Genomic DNA, 25,070 nt, shown 5'->3' with positions numbered 1-25,070 from the left:
CCATATTTCGGACGAACGAGACGTGGCTCGCGCGGAATTGCAAAAATGCTTTCGCCCCGTGTTTAACGTGTGCAAACGCGTCCAGAGTTTGCGAACAAGTTCTTTGATGTCGCAAGAGAAGAGACGCGGAGAGTGAGAGAGATTTTGTTACACTTTGACTAACCAGACTGCTCTCTAAAACCATAGTAAGATAATATATGTACATATTAACACCTATTCTGGCATAAAATTTGCATGCAAAATGGAAGCGTATAAAAGTAAAGATAAATAATAAAACTGCATACAGTTAATGCATGTACAATTATATAACTCAACAAAAAAATTATAAAGAGGAGGATAATTGTTTTCCGCAGTTTTTTTTATGCTGTGAATACGTTTTCGACGTTTAAGTTACATTCTGTCGCGTTACAATTTTGAGAAACTCTGAGTAACTATTTTAATATATTTTATCATATTATAAATACAATTTATTATATGGCGTGTTTTGTTGCAGTTTTGATTCAGTATATTGTTAGAACTTTTAGCTTTCAAAAGGAATTTGTTATGTCACACACACACACACACACAAACATACACAAGTACGGTTAACAAGATATTTATGATTAAATATGAGATTTATTTCAAAAATGTTGCGAATTAGGTTATTGAGAATTTATTAAATATTTTTGAATATATTTATTCAAATTTAAACATTTTGCAGATTGTTGAATATAAATTTGATGCTAAAAGTGACGAATTTAAAATAGCAAAATCAATATAGCGAATGTCAAAATGTTAAAAATTATCGGATATTTTTTTTAAATTATTTTCGTCATTTTAAATTTATCAATTCTGACGTGAAATTTGTATTTAGCGACCTGAAGAAAAACTCTCGTGTTTGAAGGCTGTAACATGGTAAGATATATAAAAATAGCTCCTTTTTACAACTTTAATCTCAAATTTCTCAAAATTGTGATTCAACAGAGTAATTTGAAAGCTGAAATCGTATTCAGCGTCGAAAAGAATAAGAAAAATAATCATCCTGTTTGAAAGAAAGTTATTTTTTGCTCAAGTGTTTTGTTATTATTTTATATAAATAGATAATTTATAAATTTCGAAAATTAATTTATATATAATCAAATACCTCGTGATTTGCGGAAACTTCTCGGTCGAAATACGTTCAATCGGGTCTCAAGCGAGGCGATGCGCTTATTGAAGAGTACTGTCCGGAAAATTCTCTCTTGCCACTGGAAATTTAACGAGGAAATTTCGCCTAGCATTAGAATTTCTCATGCAGACGGAAGAAGGAAACCAGATGATTGTTTCCCGCTCTGGTAAGTGTCTAAATGTGGATCGAATAGCGGCGAGATCTCCCGGGCAACCTCGCCGACGGGTTATCAGGATGATCCACTTATGATTTATCATCCTCCCTGCATTCTCCAGGGATCACTCGGCGTTTCTCACCGATCGATCGCGCATTCGCGTAATTATATCTTAATCTAAGTCGATCGAATGCGCATCGAGATTTGTGAGAAAGGATTACCTCCTCTCGCCCCTTCATTGTTATGAGGCTCGAGAACAAAATATCCTTGAAGCTGCACGTTCTTCAAATTTTCTAAAACGTTACAAAAATCTCAATTTCTATAAAAAGGTACAATAAAAAGATACAATATTTCTCTCTCTCTCTTGCATCTTTTTATTTTAGAGTTACGGAGGCTCGAGAACAAAATATCCTCGAAGCTGCACGTTCTTCAAATTTTCTAAAACGTTACAAAAATCTCACTTTCTATAAAAAGATACAATAAAAAGATACAATATTTCTCTCTCTCTCTCTCTCTTGCATCTTTTTATTTTAGAGTTACAAGATATCTAAGAGGGATGATGAACGGAATAGCGCGCGAATAGAATGCGAATGCGACTCCCCGAAAGTACGTGGCGTCCGACGAGAGAAGCATAAGCCGGGAAGGAACATAGTCGATATCTCGCTCATGCCGCGAGGGAGGAATAAGGTGGGAGGGTCGATAACGACATCTCCCAAAAGGCTGCGACCAGATAGGAAAAGAAGAAACCCTGGTGGACCCGTGTGGTAAGAAACGGGCAAAAGCTAGAGGGAGAGAGAGAAAGAAGGGTTCCATCTGAAAACTTTCTTTACGGGTTACGTCGACTCGTAAAATCCTGCGCGAATCAACTGCGGGCTCCGTGAAATGTACGCGAGCTGACGAAAAACGACGAGAGGACCATAGGAGAAGATTAGATTTTTCATTCGCGGAGGGGGCAAGATATGACGCGTACATCATTACGGGTCACGAGAGAAATATTTGAGAGTCGACGAGAGTTGACGTAACATTTCGCGTTGTGTTATTTAAATTTGTCCCGATAAGAAACCGGCCAAGACATCGGGGCTTGTCGACATTGGTATGCGAGTACGCGATGTAATTTTGATGTGAAACGCATCCCCATCGCGCGTAAGTAACACACTCGTAAGGTTAAGTAGCACATTCAGCGCGAAAACTTGCTTCGCTGCGTCGGAAAAATCTTTCGCCGCAGCTAAGGGCGGCGTCCCCGTAATTGAGTCCCACCGGAGAGAACTCCCGCCTCGAGTCGCATAGGGCTGAGTACCTCACGTGCAATATACTCATGTTCTAATTTCCCGCTCGTGACGTCTCTTAGAATCAGTCGGTGGCATTTACGTCGAATCGGGGACAAAAAGGAAGAGAAAGAAAGAGAGAGAGGGAGAGAGAAAGAGAGAGGAGAGAGCAGACGAACTCCCGGGCATTCTCGAGAGAAACTTTGCATATCGCGTCGTAAGGAGCGCGCCGTTTAATTTCCTGTTTATAATTCGCGACATTGGAATCGCTTAAAATATCCGCGGCAAAGCCAGAGCGGGATTTATCCCTTTCCCTCCTACCCCTTCGTCTGGATAAACTAGAGCAAATTTCTAAAGGAGGATGAAAAAATCTCATGTTCTCAGAGGGAGCGTGAATAAGATTACTCTTCTGCGTTTTATCTCGCGCGTTTTTCCGCACTCGCTCTTAATCGTCTCTTGCGCGAATTATATTGCAAGATTTTACTACACAGTTATTTAATTAAACAGATCTTCGGGAGAATTATCGTCAGATTTTCACGTGTCTTTTATGTGGTAATTATTCAGAATCACGGCTCCACCTGCAAATGGGCTGCAAATCTTTTTACGGACTTTTTATGTTTAGAAAGAAATATAAAGTATATGCGTGGACACAGTGGGTTCCGCCCGTACGGGGAGGCTCCACTTCCAGAAGATATAACCTAACCCAAACCTATTTCTGATTTAAAACTAAAATTTGATTTGGGTTGTGGGGTCGACCTCGCTTTGCTTTGGTAATATTTGGAGTTTTTTGGTTTTTTTTGGGGGGGGGGTGATGGGGGACGTGCTCCCCCAACTGATTATCACTGTTGAAGTCACAACAAAGAGTTTTACCGAGAGATCCGATCATATTTGTCAAAATTCAGAAATAGCCTTATTTGAAATAATTACCATAATTATCCTTTTTTGGTCTATAACCTTTTTTTGGGCCTCCCCCAACTAAAAATGGTTATTTATATTGCTTTCTAAACATAAAAAGTCCGTAAAAAAATTTGCAGCCCAGTTGCAGGTGGAGCCGTGATTCTGAATAATTACCTTTTATGTTTTAGTGACAGTTTAATATTCCGATCGCGCTTTATTAAAATTTAATCGAGATATTAAATGGCATATCAAAGAGGCGCGCTCCGATAACGCGTTGATGACAACAGGAACAACGATAGTGGCATCATAGATCGCGATCGCTTCGCTTCCGATTTTGCTCTCGCGACGCATTCGGCGCTGATCGTTGAAGCGAGGACGATTCGAAGGCGGCTCGAAACGACCCGGTTCGACCCCCGTCGATATAAGATTTCCGCCTCGGAGTTTTACGGCTGCCGAACCCTTTCGCTACGAGCTATTTAACCTTTCAATGTCCTCTCTTCACGGACGTTAAACCTCTGCTAACCGACTTCCGGCGATGTCGACCGGCCGGAAGTCGACTGGTGTTTCTATCGCGAGCGACCGTAATAGAATCGTTCAAGTTTCTCGTTCGAGAAGGTAAAGGGTCGATTGTATCGGGTACTTGGAAAATCCTTTCGGTTAAAACCTAATCGGTTCTTTCTCTTTCCAATATCGGAGCAACAGTTAGAATAGTGTGTATTCCCGGGTTTCTTTCTGATTGTGTGCGTTAAAAACGTTTATTTTTGACCAAGCATGTCCTCTACAGGATCTTACTATAGATCCTCGATTCTACAAAGATATTTTATTTCACTGAGATCATTCTCGACAATCTCCAATCGGGCAGATCCTTAATTTCTCGTTTCGCTAAGAGTCATAGTTTTCTACAGGCTTTGGGTTACATCTGTTCGATTCAGCGAACCCCGATACTCCGCTAAAGAAACTCTCACGGACACCACAAATTTCTGTATCCATTCCAGAATCTAATTCGTTAGGCAAGAAGGAAATAAATAAACAACTACCGTATTATATAAATATACATAAATAAAGTCGATCTGTTTTTATCGTGGCTCGTTTCAGCTACGTGCGATTCGTTTTAATGCATGCGTCGCTTTTTTTATGATATGCGCGTTAAAAATTGCGACCTTATAATTCTCGTAGAGAACAATTGGACGTGATGCTCGGTGTTCCGGACCGCTTGAGAGCCCGCTCGACTTTCGACTGCTCGGTACAACAGACTCCGTCGGAGATTTAATATCCGTAAAGAGGGAAAAAATGAGGGAGAGAGCGAGAGAGGTTAAATAGCTCGTGGCGAAGGGGGACCAGAGCGTCGTAAAACACGGTCGGCGTTTCCGCGTCGCCGAGAAATTATTACGGGAAATTTCAGTCGTGTGTTGTGCGAGCGCGCGACGAATTTTCCGCGAGTCGCCATTTTGTCTCGTCGATGCTTGCATTAAACTTCTTGCCTATCCATTAAACGTCATTTTAATGAGATTTGCATTACAAATTTCCGCGGAAATAATCCGGATCGATCTCGATGCGGTTAAGAGGGAGGGATTGCGAAGATTCTGAGAGATTCACTCACGTCACTCGCATCTGTCATGATAGGAATTTTGCAGATTAGAGGATTCGCGACGATTCGCCGAAGCGTCCGATGTAAACTCGTCAAATTTCCGCGAAATCCCTGAATATACCGAACGGTGGAGTATCGCGAGAAATCGAGCGATTGCATGAATTTATAATTTTATGTTAACGCAAAGTAATTTAACGCAAGCCCGTTCGATTATTCCGTTTGTTTACAAATTTGCATGTTGCCTTTATCGCGCGTGCGGGAAAGACCTATATATTTTGCAGAATAATGAAAGCGAATATATTGGAGAAAAGGGCGTGTAACACAATGCGCGTATATACATTCCGCATGCTGATTCATAATAAGCGGCGATGAATTTTTTAAATACCGCGTTGACTTGTTAATTGTTTTCAAAATACTTTTCATTATTATTAATTCATGAGCGTAACAATTATTATTCAATTTTTGTTCGTAGTTTGGAATGCGAACGTTATTTAAAACTGGGTCGCTCATGATGATTTTTTCCGACTTATATATTCTCTTCTTTAGTTGCCTCCGTTTTTTTTAATCGGCTCTAGTCCGGGCAAGTCTCGACAGGATCATTAAGTATCGCAGAACAACTCCCGCGGCGGTTTCCCCTCGATCGATTCAATTATCTTGCAGAATAGTCGCGACGCAATGTTTCCATCCCTTCGTCATTTGTCAGAATATTAACGTAACCCGCTTGAACGACTCCCGGAGCCGGGGGTTGAGTCTCACGAGAACTGGAGGAGAGCTTCCGCGTAGAAAGTTTTTCTTAAATACGCGCGCGACTTTCTCGAGAAATCGGCGATGTTACGACCAAAAATTGTCCAATTATTTTCACGGTGTGCGGAGAAGCGTCGTCTCCTCGCGTCGTCGGCGACGAAGGCGATTCAGCCTCCCGTGAAGAGCGCCGAAGTGAAAGATTATCGAGTGCGCGAGTCTCGCGACATTTCTCTCCGCGACTGAATTTCCTCGTCGCAATCGTTACGCAGCCGTGAATTTTATTTTCCGCGGCATGTCAAATTCTTTCCACACATGTAAAATGATAAAGTAACAACAAAATATACAAGTATACATACATTATATCGAGAAACATGAAAAACGTGTTTTAAAAAATTACAAGCAACAAATGTTTCTATTATATAAGGGAGAGAGCAGAATCATTAAACTTAATTTAATATGATTTCTCCATGGAGAGTAACGCACGCTGCTGCAAAATTTCATATCGTATCATAACTTCTAGTAGAAGAGCCGAAGCGAAAGAACATTGATTACGCGAAATTTCGCCACGAGTCTCGTGACATTTTCCTACGGGCGCCTTCGCGATTCGCACAGTTTACGGATGAATTTCATTTCCACATCGTGAATTTTATTTTTCCTCTCAACTTTATTTCTATTATAAATTTTATTTTCGCGGCTCGCAAAACTGTTTTCTTGGAATTGTGGAATAATACACTCATACACACACACGCATGCACACGCGCAATATGTAAATATAAATGCGTCATAAATATATAGATGGGAAATAAAAATAAAACATAAATACATAGATGGAGAATAAAAACAAAATATAAATATATAGATGAAAAATATATTCGCACAAAGATACGATACGCACGATAAATGTTTTCATTGTGAATATATGAAAGCGACTATAAAGGATTATACTCACTATGAAATATTTGTTACGATTCGCTTTATTAGCTGTGAGATTAAACTTTCAGTTACATTAGCGGATGCGCGGCACATATCGCGCCGCACGCTCTCTAATATTATATACGATAACATCTCTCTTTCAATACATATTAAGCGTGATACCGCATTCAACGCGCGTCCGTGTTCATAATTAAAACTCCACCGGCGACATTAATAAAATGTCGGATTCATCCCGAGAGAATTACGCGAGGCGAGTTCGTGTCATCGATTAGTGTCGTTGGTTAGCGAGAAATAATTGCGACACACGCGATACGCGACGCGTCGCGTCGCTCTAGGTTTTAGTAATTTTTCATTATGACACCCTTTTGAAATTATATTTCTGTCGCGATAAAAAAGAAATATCATCTGTTTTGATAATCAATCTTTTTCTTGTATATATAAATTAGACTTACCTGCGACATATACACAGAGAGAAAGAGAAAACTTCTTATCTTTAATTCTCAAGTTTCCTCGGAGAATCTCTCGAAGATGCCGGATATAAGCTACTTTGTAGTTTTCCTTTGTGATAGCCGCAAGTTAAAAGTAGACCTTGGCGTGTAACCAAGAAAGTCTGATATTTCTAAATGGTAACGGGTTAGACAAAGATCACGAAATCATGGGGGAATACGAGGGAACTTGAACGAGTTGAAAATACCTCGCGAATTACGTGCGTGTTTTCGTATCGTGTCCGTTTATTTTCCTAAATCCTTCTATTCTGTCGTTCTCTTCTTTCGCACGATTACCTTACCGAGCGTACAATTTGCAATGTAATGCTTCCGCGACCGATATTGCACGTGTTTTTCGCAAGATTATCTCAGCAATTTAGCTGAATATCGCTACATTACGATCAATACTGTTACATATGTCTACAAACAACAAATGTAAATTACTATCAAATTACTAGACAACCGTAAAATAATAATCTAAAAGTGTGATACTCATAAACTGAACTTTACAGACAAGAAACTGCAATTGAATTTAATTGATCTGTTGCAACAATTTCCGTACAATTTAATTGTATGAAATATCGCTATATTATAATTTTTAATATCTACGAATATATAACACACATACGAATAACTATCAAATGACAATCAATAATATGACCGGTATAATTTGGAGATCTAAAGTATAGTGGTATATTTTATAAAATAAATTTTCCACTCTTAAAAAAAGATATGTTAAATCGATGCGCGAATGTATCAAAGTTCTCACGAAAGTTTCGAAATTTATTATTGCCTCTTTCCTATGACGCTGATTGGCTTCTCCGCTGTATTTTGTAAGCAATTATAATCATCGAGATCGGGTGTCGATAGTAAATAATTTTATGTGATTAAGTATAAATTTTATATCGGATGTCTTCGAAACATAAAAAAAATTGTAATACGCTTATTTTAAGCGATTTCCCTAAACTATATAATTTCACAGATTAAATGACATTAGTTCATCAATATATAATTATACTTTTATGCATCGACTATGACATTTTTTTTTTAATTTTAAGATTTTTTTTAGATTGAAGTTTATTAAATAATATATGGCGTAAAGAAATAAATGGCGAGGATACGCACTTTGTATAATATTCCAATATAGATAAAAACTGAAATTAAACTGTCGCAACAGTTTCCGTATTCTGTCAATACACAAACTTTTACCTTTAGGAAATAGATACTTTTCGTAATCTCACGTCACCATGATACTCTTGCCGGTCGAGGGATTGCTCGTGAAGAAATCCTTACGTAATCCTTCGTTTTCTCCCACCATCTCTCCGGAAAACTAAAGCGGAAACGGAAACGAGAACGGGATTGTGGTATATGTGAAGCGCATGTTAAAAAAAAAAGCCGAGGACTTTAATACAAAAGCTATCTTTATTCCTTTAATCTCATATCAGTCGTGAAAAATCCTTCGCTACATCCAAAGTACGTACGACATGTGCAGAATCGAATACATTACGTTATACACGGTAATACAAATCGTATTGCTCAATCGTTCGGAACATCGTGTGTACCTGAAACTGTATGCGTGTATTGGTGTGTAAGTACATAAATGAGTGTGTATGTGTATGTCCATATATGCAAGATTGTGTCTGCGAGCGTCGGAGAGACGTAACTCTCCGCGGGAGAGTTTTACGGTCGAGAAAAGGAGGGTGGTTTACATGGGAAAAGGGAAGTAAAATGGAAGGGGAGTATTGGGTGGTTTCGAAGGAGATCGATTCGAGTGTGGCTTCGGCCCTCATTTTCTAATATGTACACCAGTTCTCGATAGAATAGATCCCCCGGAGGGATGTTTACCATTTAACAGACGGGAAAGTCTGCCGTTTTGCCGTTGCTACCCTTAACTTTTGACGTGTATCCGACGGATGGAATTACGGGAGTTTCATCGGACGGCTGATTAATGCATCGACGTGTGATTACATTTACCGGAAAGCATCGTAGCGCATTGCGAATGCGAAGGAAGTTAATAGGACCAACCCCTCTTCCTCCTCCCTCCCTCTTCCTCTTCCTCGCGAGATTTTCCACGGCGTGAATGTTTCACCGCGCGAGTCGGCGAGTGGAGGAGAAAGCCGATTAATATTCACGACCGATCTCGGCACGTTAAGCCTTTATACGATGGAATTCCGCGCGTATGATTTCCTTGCGAAATTTAATTCGACCGATTTAACGGAGCAAAATTTTGTTTCACTGGGAAGTGAATATTTATTCCTCGTCTGCACACACTTGAAAATATTAAAAGTCGAAGAGAAGATTACGATACAATTTTTCTACGAAAAGAGAGATGACTTCCTCCATCCGCGTAGAATTTTTTTTGTGAAATATATTTCTCTCTCGTGAAATGTATCTTTGCGGATTCTCGCAAGGAAAATCTGGAAAAACATTTCGATACATTTTCACAAAAACCGAGATCGTTACTAAACAAGCCCGAGGTCACGGTGATTATAATTAGCGCGCGCGTGCGAGACGCGAAAAAGGACAAATGAGAAGTAAAAAGGGATCGATGGAAAAAGGAAAATCCATTTAATTCGGACGAGCCGCAAACGAGCGAATGCAATACCGCCTGCGAGCAAGATCGTTAAACTTTTGCTACTGTTTTTCTTGTACTCGCGTTTAACCGCTGCTTCGTCAATTCGACGAAAATAAATACGTACGAAAGAAGCGACAGATTGCGATGATAAATTTTTATCTACGAAAAACGATTTGAAAAAACAATATCGAAGTAAAAACAGAAAAAGAGTCAAAAATTTTCTAGTTTTGATTTTTTTTCCCCGGGAGAGAAATTGTTTCCGGTTATGTTGCATTTTTATTTTTCTTTCGCCGGATTTTAATTGACGCGAATAAATATGCATGAAGCACATCTAGAGAGATCTATGAAAAATTTTCGTCTATGAAAAATGTGATAGCAAAAAAATTGGCACTTTTTAAAGAATGTGGAAAATAAAATTCGTTTCGTTTCTAATCTTTTTAAACTTTAAACTATTAAACAAAATAATTACCTTCATAAAAAAAGAGCTCTTCTCTAAAAAATACATTTACATTTTCTCGTGGAATTTAATTTAATTTAACGGTATTATTTATTCAAACCACAGGCGTACGAAGTCTTTGGAAGAAGTTCTTTAAGAAGGTTCTTTAAGGAAATAGCGATTAAATATAACGGTGTATACTTTTAATTACTTAATTTCTGAAATACTTAGTACTTAAAACGCGATATTTAACGTTTTTACATTAATCTCACAAAAGTTTAGAAAAAGAAAAATATATTAAGTATCCATTTGTAAGATGTAAAGAGATGTTGAGAAATTAGATAAAAAATATAACGTAACATGTACGTATATATGTGTAACATTTTTTCAAAACGCTCTCGATGGAAAGTATTTTTCAACAATTTTCATCAAACTCGAATTTGATTAAACGAATATATTAATGCAATCGCTATATTATTACTGCATTTTTGTCAAAAACACGGCCTAATGGCTTGCCCATTCACAGCAGATTAATTGAAATTCGTAAAATTGACCATGCGCGTCAAAGTTATACTCGTTAGCGAGCTCGTTTAAAAAGTTCTAATTAAACGACGAATGCGATACTACCTTTGCAGAATTTCGTCACTGCGTAAAATTGCGTCCGCTTCTAAAATTCGATTTACAGAGTTTCGAAAGTTAACGCCCCCGAAAACATTATACAATAAAATTTAAATGTGCCTCAATTATTATTGGCTGATTTTTAACAGAAATTTTATATATAATTGTCTCTCTTTAAAAAAAATATTTCTTAAAAAAAATATATATGATAAGCCTCCTCTTTTAATAAAAATATTTGTTTAATTAAAAAGGTAATAATTTTAATTTCAACATGTTAGCTCTCTTTTTATTCAATTTCGCTTGTGAAAAAAAACGCTTGATTTTTAATTTAATTTAAAACGGTTAATTCTAACTAATTAGAAACGGACAGTTTTGATTTTTTGGCACATTAAAGGTCTCTCTTCTTTTCGTGTTTCAAATATTCTCTTCGCTTGAAATTTCGCGAAGGGTAAATAAATTAATACCTTGCCCCGAATGAAATATTGTTATATACGAAACTTTCGAAAGCGAAGACGCAAATTTCGAGTTATCTCGACGGCGATGCTTAAATGACGCAGACAGGATTCTATATCTTGCAAATCGCCAGACTGGAAGGCAAACACTGTTCATCCGTGAATCGCGTCGTGATTACGGCGACGGAAAGGAAACCAGTTTCCTCGTCCTCGGGTACTTCTGAAAGGATCCTCCACAGAGTCTCGATGCTCTTTCTCGGGCGCGTATTTGATTGCTTATGATCATTTGTCATCAGCCAATCAGCATTTTATAAATCATCATTATAATTTACGAATTTTACAAGTGTTATCGACTCAGTTTTTCTTCTCGTGCAGAAACAACATCAATCACAATTTCTATTAATTGTAGATCGATTATTTGAGAGAGCAAAGCCAGCTCGAATCGCAAAATTTCGAAAACATCTTTAAAAAATAACTACTTTCACCAGTTTTTGTTTCTTAGTGTTTTAGTCGCGCCATATAATGTGTATATATCTATCTGTGTGTTGTGTATGTATATATTTATATATACGCATATGTATATAGGTATACAGGGCGTCCCAGAAAAGACGTATACTATTCTAAGGAGCTGTGAGAGGAGCTGTAATCTGCAAGATTTTTCTTAGTAGAATATAAACTTAATTTTGTGAAAAAAATCAATGTAAAATAAAAACAATTTAGATAAATATTTAAACTTTTGAGAAATAAAATTCACAATATTAAATTGAACTACGTTACATTGAAATTTCTAATTCTTAAATTCTGATATTCTTTTAAAAGAAAAAAAAGATTTGCAAAATTAATAAATTATTTTCCAAGATGCATACATTTTTCGCTGACTCGATTCTGGTATATACTGCTTTTTCAAAAAACACCCTGTATATTCAACGGTATCTGTACATCAGGTCGAGCGCCACTGCGGCCTCCTAATCTCGCACAGTTCACCAGTCTTAAACACCAAGTTAACATTATTATCACTACAGCAGAATCGCTACAATTGCGTCTCCGCCTGGCTATCCAAGATCGAGAGTCCTCACACAATCAAAATAAATGATGTTTCGTAAGTTTTGTAAGTTTAAAACAAAGTGCTATCAGAGGATTATCTTGAGCAGTAATTTCTTAATCACAAGTATTCCATACATGCAACGCTATTGACAACCATAAATGATATCAAAGTGATCTAATGATTGAAGCGTACAGATCTCACTTCTATCATCCAAGAAAGAAGAGTTATATAAGTTTATATCTTTTCGATATAACAATAACCTGTTTAAGATCTTCCCAAAACAATTATAAGAATCGTTTTACAAAATATAGATTAAAAAATCATACAAATATTTTCTCAAATATCTATAAAATATTTATTAAAACAGGACAATTCTCTCTTCTTATCATTATATCTTTTCGATCCGCTCAACTTGCAATTACCGATTCATCGCAGACTTTAACGGTTACAGGATCGACATGAACAATTAAATTTAATTAATTTCACATTTTCTCAGCGGATCCTGTCGGAGTGGCCGCTTTGAGCACCAGTCACGTTTCTGCTCGTGCAACGCTAAAAGCGCGCCTTCGAGGTCCAATGAGACGCGTTTCACTCCATCGAGTCCGCCAAACATTTATCTATCACTTTAAGGATCAGTCACGCCATCTTGGTTCCTTTTCAACGCGACCGAACGTTTCTCCTTGGAGCGCGTCCAAAGAACGACGTCGTATTTCACAAACGCGACATGCCGTTTAAATAAATCCGGCCGCCATTTTGATGTCCGAAAAAGCACTCTCTGCATTTAAACGCGATCCGCGTAAATTCTTCGGAGTCGATTTCCTTCAAATTCGAGGATCGCTTCGCCCTAGCGCAAACACCTCCTTCGTCATCCTTCCTGACTGACAAGGATTGTGCACCCCGACGACATTCGTGACATGCCTTCTGATTAATCTATTACGTCTCTACCGCCAGGACGAATGCTTTGTTCGCGCCGTCTCTGGCGGCCGTGTTCCGCCAATCACATCCTGGACCCTGTTATCCTCCGTGAATTAATCTGATAACGTGACGAGGACAGATCTCCTCCTTGATGCCGGTAATTCGTATTGTTCGTAGCTTTGTTAAGATCTTCATGCTTGACGTTTGATTCGCGTGGAAGGAGATTGTAAAAATTTATATGAAAAGTACTTTGTTATTCTTGCTGCTGGATCAATATATTGAGCAAAAAGATAGAGAAGAGATATCTTCTTTCTTAATCCATAATGATTGTTTCGTCGATAATACATATGGAAACTTGTGAAATTTCATGTTAATTCATTTCATTAATTCCCAAATTAATGAAAATAATGAATAATGAATAATTAATTTTTCCTTAAATTAATTTTCTTATAAATAAAACGATCAAGACAGAATCAAAGATAATCGAATATTTATGCGTGTAATCATTAATTATTAAAATTAATTTGTCATTCCAAGATAAGAACTTTTTAGCAAAAATCAGGCAGTAAATGATAATTATTTCATTAAATTCCAAGAAAATATGTACATAATTGTGCATAATACCACCTTTTCTATCTTTCCACTTTCGAAGAAGTTAAACGGCAGTAGATTTTTTGCAGAAAAATCGATCTATCCAATCTTTTCTTCAGTATAAGTCCATAAAAGGTCCATAGAAGGGTAGATTCACAAAAAGTGAACGTCAATCTTATTCAACGATATACCAGAAACGTATCTTCCACGCTTTTCAGACCTGACGATTATTTCCCTTATCGCCATTGGCAATTTTTCAGACGTCCATAGCGTCTCCCACGTAGCCCTCGTCAGGACTCTCCGGGTGATTCGGTGGTTGCAGCTCCTCTGCCCTCGCGACAGCGGCAGCCGCGGCCTCGCGAGCGGTTTTTCCGAGAAGGGATCTCGGCGACAGAGGGGTGGTCTCGCCCCTGTACGCCGCCGGGGGTGACGGTATGAAGGGTACTTCCGGGAAGACGGCCACCGGCGAAACCGGCGATTGAATGGGCAGTTGTTGCTGAATCGGTTGCTCTACCGGTTGAATCGGCAGAGGCGGTGATTGCATCGTTGATTGCAGCGGCTGCTGCTGTTGCTGGTGCACCGGATAGGGATAGCCCTCAGCGGTGTACCTGGCGTCGGTTCGCGGTAAAACAGGGTCGTATCCCGGTGATCTCGCGAGGAACTCTGCCTCACGTGAATATCTGGCCGCCGGCGCAGCCGCCGAGCCAGGTTCCGTCATCCGTTGCCGAAGCCTAGGCAAAGTGCTGGCGGTGCTGAAAGAGATCTTGGGCAGACCAAAATTCAGCGGATAGCCGTCCTGATCTAGGTAGCTCATCTGCGGTAAAACCGACGGCGGTCGTAGATCGGGCTGCAGCGGATAGCCCGAGTCGTATTCGAAGATCTGTCGATCGGCAGCACCAACTCGCTGATGATGACGTCCGTACAGCTGACCATAACCCACCTCGGTACTTTCGGGCACCTCATTAATCAAATCTGGCTCGGTCAGGTATTTAGCGACCGGACTTGCCACCGGATACGTGTTTCTGGAGTGTTCCCGGTGCTCTAAAGTAGCCGCTCGGCTGATTTCTCGCTCGGTATACGAAACCATCTGCTGATGCTCTAAGCCGATCAGGCTGCCGTTACCCTTTCGGCAGGATCCGCTAGTGGTGTCTTTTGTGATTGGTAGCACCGATTTGCTCTGCGTCACCAAGGCTTTTGAGTTACGCTTCCGGTCGCTACGTCGTTTTTTCGCACAATATATCACGCTACCTATCAGACAACCCAACGCCAAGAGAGTGCCTACCAGTGCGCCCGCAGCTATTGCGGCTACGTAGCCGGAACCGGGATTGTCGAAGGGCGGCTCCACGGTGGATTTTTCGCGAAAGAGCACAAAGAGAGAGAGATTTGCCATTGCAGAACCTGCACTGTTTTCCGCAATGCAACTGTAAGTACCTTCATCGAGCGACTCGACTGAGTAAAGAAACAACGTGCTGCTCATGTTGGTCCCGCCTCGTTGTCGGTAAATATATCTGCAACCAATTCGGGAGAATACGGTTCAAGACGAGACAGACATATACAAATTCGAATCAAAGATCCAGGATAAAATCACTTACCTTGAAAACGTGGAAATGCTATTGACTATAGAATCATTCTCATTCTGCAACTCGCACGGTTCTCCGTTGAATGACCAGATGACTTTGGCGGCAGGTATCGCGTGAATATTACATGTCAAAGTAACATTACCGCCTTCATAAATTTCTAAACGATTTTGAAGATCGATACGGGGCAAGCAAGCCAATTCGCTAATCTTGAGACTCTTAATTTGTCTGCCGCGCAATCTTTCCGGAGAATCGCAGACTGGTTCAGACTGCTGCGGGGCTGCCGGAGCTGATTCCTTAAGCCAGGTCTGCATTATTCTCAATCTGCAGTTGCATTGCCATGAATTGTTATGAAGAGTCAATCCCCTGAGATTTCCTCCCAGTGGCAGTGTGTGATCAGGCACGTAGACGAGCTGATTGCCGTCCAGCCGAAGCCACTCTAGCGACTGAAGACCCTCGAAAGCGTCTTGTTCAATGATCTTTATTTCACACTTACTAATTTCCAGAGTGGTCAGGTGCATCAGATGACGAAACGCACCCTGGCGAATCTCTTTAATTGGATTTCCATTTAATATAAGTCTCATTAGACTTGGATAAGACGCAAACGTATCCGTTGGCACTTCCTCAATTTTATTCTCGGACAGATCCAATTCTACCAGGCCGACCAGTCCAAAAAACGCCTGGGAGGCAATCTTGACGATGTGAGACCTGCCCAAATAGAGCCGTTGGAGGTTAACTAAGCCGAGTGCGAGAAAACATTCCGCCGGTAGGTCGACCAACTGATTGTCAGAAAGGTCGAGCACTTGTGTTTCCTCGCGGGCACCCTGCGGCAATCCCCTGAGTCTTTCCCGCCTTTCCACTTGCATGCGCACATACTCGGGCAACCCTCCGCCGCGCCCGCCCCCCAAGATAGCAACAGCAGCAGCATCGTGCCGAGAAGGGCAGCCCATCGCCACCAGGCTGGTACGATTGAGCACATGATGCTCTTTCATCCGGCAATAAGCTTTCTCTCGTTTTCCTTCTTGTTCTTCTTCTTCCTTTCGCGGCACGATCGTACTCCTCCGTTTCTATCGCATTTTTCGCTGACCCACTAGCCACGTGCGCTGACCCTTCACCGTCGCTGAAGGGAGACTGCGGTACTTCGATCGAGCCAATGCAGAGCTGAATCCACCGTCGCCAAGGTGCATCAGCTTGCGGATAATATCGAAAGGCAAATCTCTGCAACAATAAGACAAACAAACCAATGAGTTACAATGCACTATGGATTACAATGTGATAAATGGTTAGACAAATCATAAATAAAATCCGGAATAATTTACGAAAGATTCAGCGGAATGAGAAATTCGTGCATTAAATACAAAAATTTATTCACAAGAGCAATAGATCCCAAGCAACCTCGATCTTAATGACTCCGCGCACGACGTGTTGTTTCGAAAAATGCCATTTCCACCCGCCTAAATTTTTTTATCAGCTCCGCGGTAAGCGCTGACAATCGATTACGGAACTTAGCCTCCCATGGGTTTCCCCGCAAACAAAAGAACTATTAGACTTCCCAGCTGGATCAGGATTTTCCCCCTGTCTAGAGCCCCACGGAAAAACACAGTCACCGTGGAAACTGCCGAATCCCCAGTAAGATGATCTCCAGGGAGTTCTCGATGTGGCGAGAGCGCAGGTTGAGGGCGGATAATAAATTCCATGAAGAGAGGGTGTGTATCCCAGGTGGAGGCGAGGACGTCGTGAGGAGAAACACTCCCGATATCAGGATATCGGAATATCGAGCGCGCTCGTGCGGCGCCGCATGCAAAGACCTTCCGCTTCTTCGTGGCTTTATCCCGACACAGAGGCCTTTCACCGTCGAGAAATGCAAAGGCCTGGAGGATATTGCCGATCTTGGACGTTTCGAATCCAATATCGACTGACCTCCCCGCTGTAACCGTGCGAGTTGCAATTTTTTCCTGCATCTTTAAAATCGCTACTGCGATGTTTCCCGGACAACGCAAACGGCGCGGATACGGTCTTGACAAGACGCTCGACGGTTCGTGTAATATCACGTGTCTAACTTGTATCGTCAAACGAATATTTCCATTTATACTAGAGAGAGCTTTTGCTTCAACTACGATACTTTTTTATTACTCATTATTAATTTCGGGATAAAATATAGAAAAATATATATATAATATAAACTAAACTCTCTAGTTGTAGGAACGCTCTGATTTTCTGGAATCTAGAAAATAAGATTCTGTATATTAATAGTAAATTTATAAATCAAAATTACGATTATTTTATCAAGTCACGTTCCTTTCAACGCGTGTTCCTTATCGTCGAGTTTTCCCCCCTGTATTATATATCTGGTACTGTGTAAATGCAACTTCGTATAAATGAGAAATCTGGTGCAGCAAGAATCGCGCGCAGGAAAAAACATGAAAAAGTAGAAAAAAACGACGGCGACACTAGAAGGTTCTCGTTCGTTGGTTCCTTCTCCACTTGTTTGCGCTCGTCCTCGGAATCGCGAGCTCGTTTAGTCGGCAACGTTTTCATCGAGGATGCGAATTGTCGAGCCCGGGGGAGAGTTGGAAATATCCGTACAGCCCGCCGGTAAACCGTCGGCATTTGCTTTGCGCGCGCGAAGGAGCTCCCTTAAAGGAGCGCCCTTAAAGGAGCGTTCTTGTAAAATTGCGTCTCGCGGCCGAGCAGTAAATATCGAATGCGAAACGGTGAAATGCGCTTCTTCACCCATCGCTCGAAATGGAAATGAGAGGACTGAAAATGAAAGAGACTGGCGAGTTGTGGGCGAAGGGACTTTTTAAGAGTTTTTCCTCGCAAATGGAAGAATTTAATATTTTATTTCAACTCGTTCTCGTCAGTTCACATCCTGCAATTCTCCTCTATTTCGTATCAACGATATATGTAAGGAGATAATCCGCGCATTTCTCTCAGAAAATATTACTACTAAGTAAGCCCTTTTAAGAGATCCTTAAAAACGGGATGAGAGAGTGACGTCTTCGATGGTCACGTTAAAATCGTAACGATAATGTCGCGATTAAATTTAGTGGTTGTGCCGATTTAAGCGCTATTTCGTTAATTGTTCCCGCCATTTGGCGAGAGGAATTTCACTCCCGACGGAGGCGAAATGGAAAGAAATACTTCCCCGGTAACGGAATGGAAGCAAGAGGCGAAAGAGGCTGGAAGAGCTAAACGGTGCTGAGAGCATCCATTCGAAATGGCGAATCGTCATTTTAACTGTTATGACTGTTATCAGCAAAGGAATAATACATTCGGGCGGGACAGTTGAAATGCCCCGTATAAAGATAAAAAACGGTTGAAATTCCGAGATATTCTGAATCCTCATCTGTATCATTAACGCGCACGATCAAGTGGAAGCGATTATCGATAGCCACCTCGTTACTCCGTTACTTTTACAATTTTTCCTAATGGATAAACTTGAATCTCTCGTTAAATTCCGCAAATTCTACAATATTATAATTAAATAACAATGAAATGGAAATGTGTACACTTTGTAACAATTTTACGGCGACTATCGTCGTATATCGCATGAGTACATCGTGATGCTTCGCGACTATAATGAATAGTCGGACGATTATATCGATTATATATGGCGCGGCATATCTCTCATTGTCGGGAAACCCCATGTCACATCACGCGTCAAACACGGAGGGGTAATTTAATTAACATCGATCCCCGCGTTTAATTACCGGGAAACAAGAGGGCGGCGCGCAAATAAAGAGACGGGCAATGAAGAAGAGAAACGTTGCTGAAACGTTATTCGAATAGGATCCGAATCGGATTTGAGTCCTCTTTCTACGGTTAGAGCGGCATCTTCGTCCTCGACTTACGGAACGCGGCACAAAGCCTCGAGGACGAGGATTTCCGCCAATCTTTTCGTCGATCCTCTTTCCCATCGACCGAGAGAACACGGACTTTCAAGCGGATAAATTTTGTACATTTCTAGGGACGGTCAATTACTTGTTTACAAGGCAATTTAGCCAGTGATCTCAGTAATAGAATGAAGATAAGAATGTGAGAAAAGGATAAAAATTAATATCTATCTCGATTGTACTTTTATGTTGCACGGAGTTACACAGAGCAATTCCACGTCGCGCTCTATTTTTATTTCATAAATGCCAGCGATGAGAGAGAACGTAGAACTCTCTCGTAAGACCTAATCTAATAATAAACTTGGCGGTATTGAGTGTTGCGCGAGCGAATATACAACGACTGAAATAAAAATTGCAGTGTGTAGTGCGCGCAATTGTTCCTTAAAGTTCCTCGGGACCCGAGACTCTTTCGACTCCTCGAGCGTGTTCGAAGGCACTGCGGCCTCTTATTCCTGCCTCTTCAGGCGAAGTAAAGGCGAGCAGCCTCTGGTATCTTCATTCTCGACTTACAGCACGACTTACAAAGACTCGAGTATCGAGTGGGCGAGTATCGAGAAGCGATCCCTTTGCCGATCTCGCGAACGTGGAAGTTAGCTGTTACGTAAATTCCTCGATACAATTGCTAGATACTTGATCAAAAATATAAGAAAGAATTACGGTAGAATGCACAAAACGCGAGTAGAGTGCTTTACGAGTTTTCTTTCCATTTTCTTGCGAATGTTTCCTGAAAAGAGAAGAGAGAGAGAGAGAGAGAGAGAGAAAGAGAGAAAGAGAGAAAGATTCCCGACACGAAATTTCTCGAGAATTAAAATTGGAAAACGCTCGAAAATTGAAGAGTGCAGTCAGGTGCATATAAATAGAATTTTATGTAAAATATACAGAGTGTATTTCGTAAAATGTGTGTTTTATCTACAAACTGTATATATTATTAGGCGAACAATTTTATTATCTTTCCTTTAAATCGCGGAAATATCGTAAAAGGTCCTTTCGTTACGAGAAAGCACCGGCTACGCTAATTCAATTAACTTTGATTCGCAGTTATTCCCTTGGCAAGTCGCATACAACGACGGGGAATTGTACTTTAATGTCATTCGAATCCGATCTAATCGATTGTTCGAATATAATAGAGTCGAAAGATTTCATCCTTATAGCTTACAGATGTAATAATAATAATCGTACGTTTGTATGTGTATGTGACACAGAGAATAGAGAAAATCACATATATTTTCTAGTCTCATATAAATATATTATTTAATTAACCTGTGTTATTCAAATTAAATATAATATTGCTTAAATATTACATTGGTTCTATTAATATTGTTTAATTTATATGTAAAAATCGCAATAGGTACATGTAATATTAGTTTCAAAAAAAGCAAAAGACGAAAAACTACATTGCGCGTTTTATTTACATTTTTTCTTCCAAACCCCGATGTAATAACGTCGATGGGATGATGCGGGAGATGCTCGCGTACTCGAAAGCCAATTTTTATGCCTCTTTCTTTTTTTTGTTAATGTAAGCCGCGCTCCAACGGAGAGTCTAGAATTACCGGGCGTTACGATCGATCGGTCGCAAATCGAACAGCGAATTTGATCCTTACCACCCTTCCTTTTGTAACGACCCTTCTCGCGGAAGCCTTTCTCTCGCCTTTGACGAGTTTGTCCCCGCGTTGGATAAACAAATTTTCAGAATGGAAAATTCTACCAAAAATTCGGACAGCACTAAGCCCCGTGTTGCGACAGGATGTTGCAGATTAAAGATCGTAGTATTTTCTCCTCTTTTATCAGTGAAAAATGATATCTTCTATTTTATACACACACACACACACACATATATATATATCAGGTGATTGCATAAGTTCGTGCCCGATTTGAATATAAACTTCAATAGATATATATATATGTATATATATATATATTATTATGTTTTTGTTTGTCAACTTGTCCATTTTGGCGTGTGATGAACGGATTCTCTTTATATCCGTATCAAATCAGATTTCGGACTCAATTCCGGGGAACAATCGTATCTCCGATTTTCATTTCCGGTCGAACAGTCCTCCATGGGAATCGACGGCGTCGAAATAACGCGCGGTGATATTTTTTTCAGCTCGCTCCGGCGGAGCACAAAATTACCGAATACCGTAATCGATGCGCTGCGAAAACGCGCCCCGACCGCCTCTACCTCCGTCTTTCGCCGAGGGAGATCTGGAAAGTAACGATCCCCGGGGCGCCGCGAGGAGCAACGTCTATTTTTCTTCCTTCCGCGAAGCCGGGAAATAGAGGGCCGAATGCCTCGTCGACGACAAGTCGCCGATAATGTCCGTAAACGCGAACCGAGCGACGGATACCCGTGTAATAAATCACGTAATATACAGGCTGATCTCAGAGAGTGAAAAAGCCGCGTATTTTCTTGAAATCGCAAGCCGTAGAAGATCAACCCGACTAGAACGCAGTGATAACGTTCGATTGCCAACTGATAATAGCTTATCGCTTATGAAAGGATCACTTGTTAAAGATCTTAGAATGTCGAGTTTCTAAATTTTGTAAAAATTTAAGAAATTTCTTCAGTTCGGCTTTCTTCGAATCGATTTGGTTTAAATACAATTTCAAAATTTGAAGCGTTATTATCGAAATACGCTGAAAATTATAAAGTCACAGATAACGTCTAAATGCAAACCGAGCAACGGATAGCCATGTAATAAATTACGAATAAACAGATTAATTTCCAAGAATAAAAAAGCTGCGTATTTTCTCGCAATCGCAGAAACTATAGAGAATCAAACTGACCAGAACTCGACGATAACAATCGATTGCGAACAGTCGATAGTTTATCGTTTATTAAAGACGATAGGACATTGAGTCTGTCAAAAATATAAGCAAATTCTTCAGTTTTTTATTTCTTCTTTTTTCGCGAATTGAATTGGTCTTAAATAAAATTTTAATTAGAAGCTAAATTTGTTATCGGAACGATATTGAAGAGAATTACACAGTTGCAGAGATATACATATACAGCACATCTCGTCATTGATATTAAGTGTTATCAGACAGGACACAGAATGCTCTAAAATTGAACAAGACCTCAAACTATCGCCAATGTGAATTATCAGTTAATTGTACCGAAAATACCGTTTGTTAGCGGCATAGCGTCAGCGATTTGTGTTCGGATGCGCCCTGCAAATAGGTATTACGTTGCGTCCGTAATTGTGCTAATAACTTCGGTTAATAGTGATAATAGCGCGACGCTAATTTTACTGTTATTTATCGGTACTCGAGGCTCACGCGATTATTATCGTCGCGAGGCGATATTTCATGTAAATTAAAGTTGAAGTTCAAGTTATTAATCGTCATTGAATTTGAAATTAATAAATATTCCGCTTCCTTGGCGCGACGCATCGATAAACGCGCGTTAGAGGAAACGTTCGTAAATACACAAGTAACCATAGGGAAAAATTTCTGTGAAATAAAAGTGAAATAAATTTTTGATAAATTTTTATATCACGTTACGTTAAAAATCTCTTCAAACGTGAGAAGAAAGAAGTATTTTCTTACATATTTACAAATGAAGGTTTATAAATTCGATACACACACCCACACGTTGATTTAGACGCGCATTTTTCGCGAAAGAATTATGAAACTGATTTTATCTTTAAACGTCCATAAATCATTTCTCCATCCGCCTCCGAATCACGGAGTCTGCAGCCGTCTTCTCGTAACCTTATTGAGTGATCTAAAAGCGGACGCGTGACATCCGGCGGCGATCGCTTTTAACGCGACGCGCTCCGCCGAGCCATGAAATTACCAAATCATCATCGAACCTGCCCTTCGCCCTCGCGCGACTTCCCGGGAAAAAGGGATGCGGAATGGGGGAGGGGGGGGAGGGATCGACGCATTTCCCCATTACGTGCGTCGTTGATCTCTCCTCCGCGAGCTGAATCGCCAAACGGCGGCATCGACGCCGACGTCTTGACGTCGCTCGACGTTAAGCCGACGGCGGATATCGTCGACGCGCGGAAAATTCGCGCGGACGTAACTGCGCTGCGAAATCCGTCCGCCATCATGACGGGGCTTACGAGATTTAATGCGCCCGTTAGTCGGCGAAGATGCAATTTAATCTGACCCGTGAGCGGTCGTATTATGAGCGCCGAGCACGGATCACGGAATGATGAAATGTGTCTCTCTCTCTCTTTCTTTCTTTTTTTCCTTTTCTCTCCCTTGCTCTCTCTCTCTCTCTCTCTCTTTTATACGAGATATTGATTCAATAACTACATTCATTTCCCGTGTTCGGAAATATATAAGAACGTCCCAAACCCATCGATCCTTTTAATAACAGATTTTAATAGCAGATTCTCTAGCCAATTTTGACTTTTGGTTTTTCAAAGAAAAACCAAATAATGTGAAAATGACGATGTAGATCATCTTTCTTTGCAAGTTTTCGATTTTTTCATCCTACATTTGTTCGGAAATATATAAGAACGTCCCAAACCCATCGATCCTTTTAATAACAGATTTTAATAGCAGATTCTCTAGCCAATTTTGACTTTTGGTTTTTCAAAGAAAAACCAAATAATGTGAAAATGACGATGTAGATCATCTTTCTTTGCAAGTTCGATTTTTTCATCCTACATTTTTAAAATTAAATTTCATATTAAAGTTTTGTAATTTAATTTTATAATTTAAATTTTATAATTTTAAAATTAAATAATTTAACTCTACTTGAAGTTAACTAAAAATGCAGTTTGTTAATTTTTTGGATATGACATCCTTGCTGAGAAAAAAATTGGATAGAGAATCTGCTGTTAAAAAGATACTTGATGGTTAAAAAAAAAATACCCTGGTATAGGAAAATCGGGTATAACGTTGGGTATAATTGAGATTTTTGCGAAGGAAGGAATTGATGGAAGGAAGGAACAATACAATACGGATGCTATAAAATTGTTTTAGTGTAATTAACTCATTTAACTTTCCCGTGCTTGGAAATTTACAGGATCTCTCTAAATCACCGGATGCCCTTTTAATAGCAGATTCTCTTGTTTAATTTAAAATTTTGGTTTCTCCTCAGCAAAAATATCGAGGGAGAGATTATCACTTTTTGCAAATATCAATTCCTTTTCATTATTTTATATCTTTGTAAAGCTTTGTTTCAAATTTAATAATTCTAAACTTCGTCTAAAATTAACTGAAATATGTAGTTTATTAATTTTTTAATTCCACAAAGTTTGATTTGCAAATACCTTATTTTTTTCTCTCAATCACTTCTAATTCGGAAATTATAGATCGCCTCGATATTTTTGCTGAAGAGAAGAAGAGACTTGGACAGAGAATCTGCTTTAAAAAGAATACTTGGTAGTGATAAAAAAAAAACACTGGTATAGGAAAATGGAAAGGGAAGTGTATCGTTCCTTGTATAATTCAGATTCTCGCAAAGGAAGAAATTGACGGAAGAAACGATACGATACGGATACTATAAAATAGTTTTAGCGTAATTAACTCATTTAATTTTCCCGATCGTCTCGCCGACAGATAATGAAGCTAAATATTCTTCTCACGGTGCTCCTCCGCGCAACTGGAGAAACTACCTCTCCAGGGGTTGGTCTTTCTACGAGACCTTTGTTCCCTAAAACAGCGTCATAATTGTCGTGCGCGCAAATGGGGCTCGGGCGAAATTTCGGACGGCGACTTCGTTATTTCGGAGACCTCGTCTCGTTCACGGTCGCGGTTTGTTACTTCCCCTTAACGAGAAATGTTCACGTCG

At 39.9% G+C, this 25,070-nt stretch overlaps 1 protein-coding gene across 1 annotated transcript in view; it reads right to left on the bottom strand.

Moving 5' to 3' along the window:
* Positions 1 to 11,054: 11,054 nt before the first annotated feature.
* The window catches only part of LOC115239404 (leucine-rich repeat-containing protein 24-like), a 64,105-nt gene continuing 50,089 nt past the window's right edge, over positions 11,055 to 25,070 (bottom strand). The window contains 3 exon segments of the mRNA XM_029813907.1: positions 11,055 to 15,353; positions 15,438 to 16,266; positions 16,269 to 16,640. Of these exon segments, the coding sequence (XP_029669767.1) occupies positions 14,102 to 15,353; positions 15,438 to 16,266; positions 16,269 to 16,401 (2,214 nt within the window). The 5' untranslated portion in view covers positions 16,402 to 16,640 and the 3' untranslated portion in view covers positions 11,055 to 14,101.

Source organism: Formica exsecta, unplaced genomic scaffold (assembly GCF_003651465.1).
Source record: "Formica exsecta isolate Colony F162 unplaced genomic scaffold, ASM365146v1 scaffold38, whole genome shotgun sequence".
NCBI lineage: Eukaryota > Metazoa > Arthropoda > Insecta > Hymenoptera > Formicidae > Formica > Formica exsecta.
The sequence above is the reverse complement of the archived record's forward strand: the minus strand, read 5'-3'. Positions and strand labels throughout refer to the sequence as shown.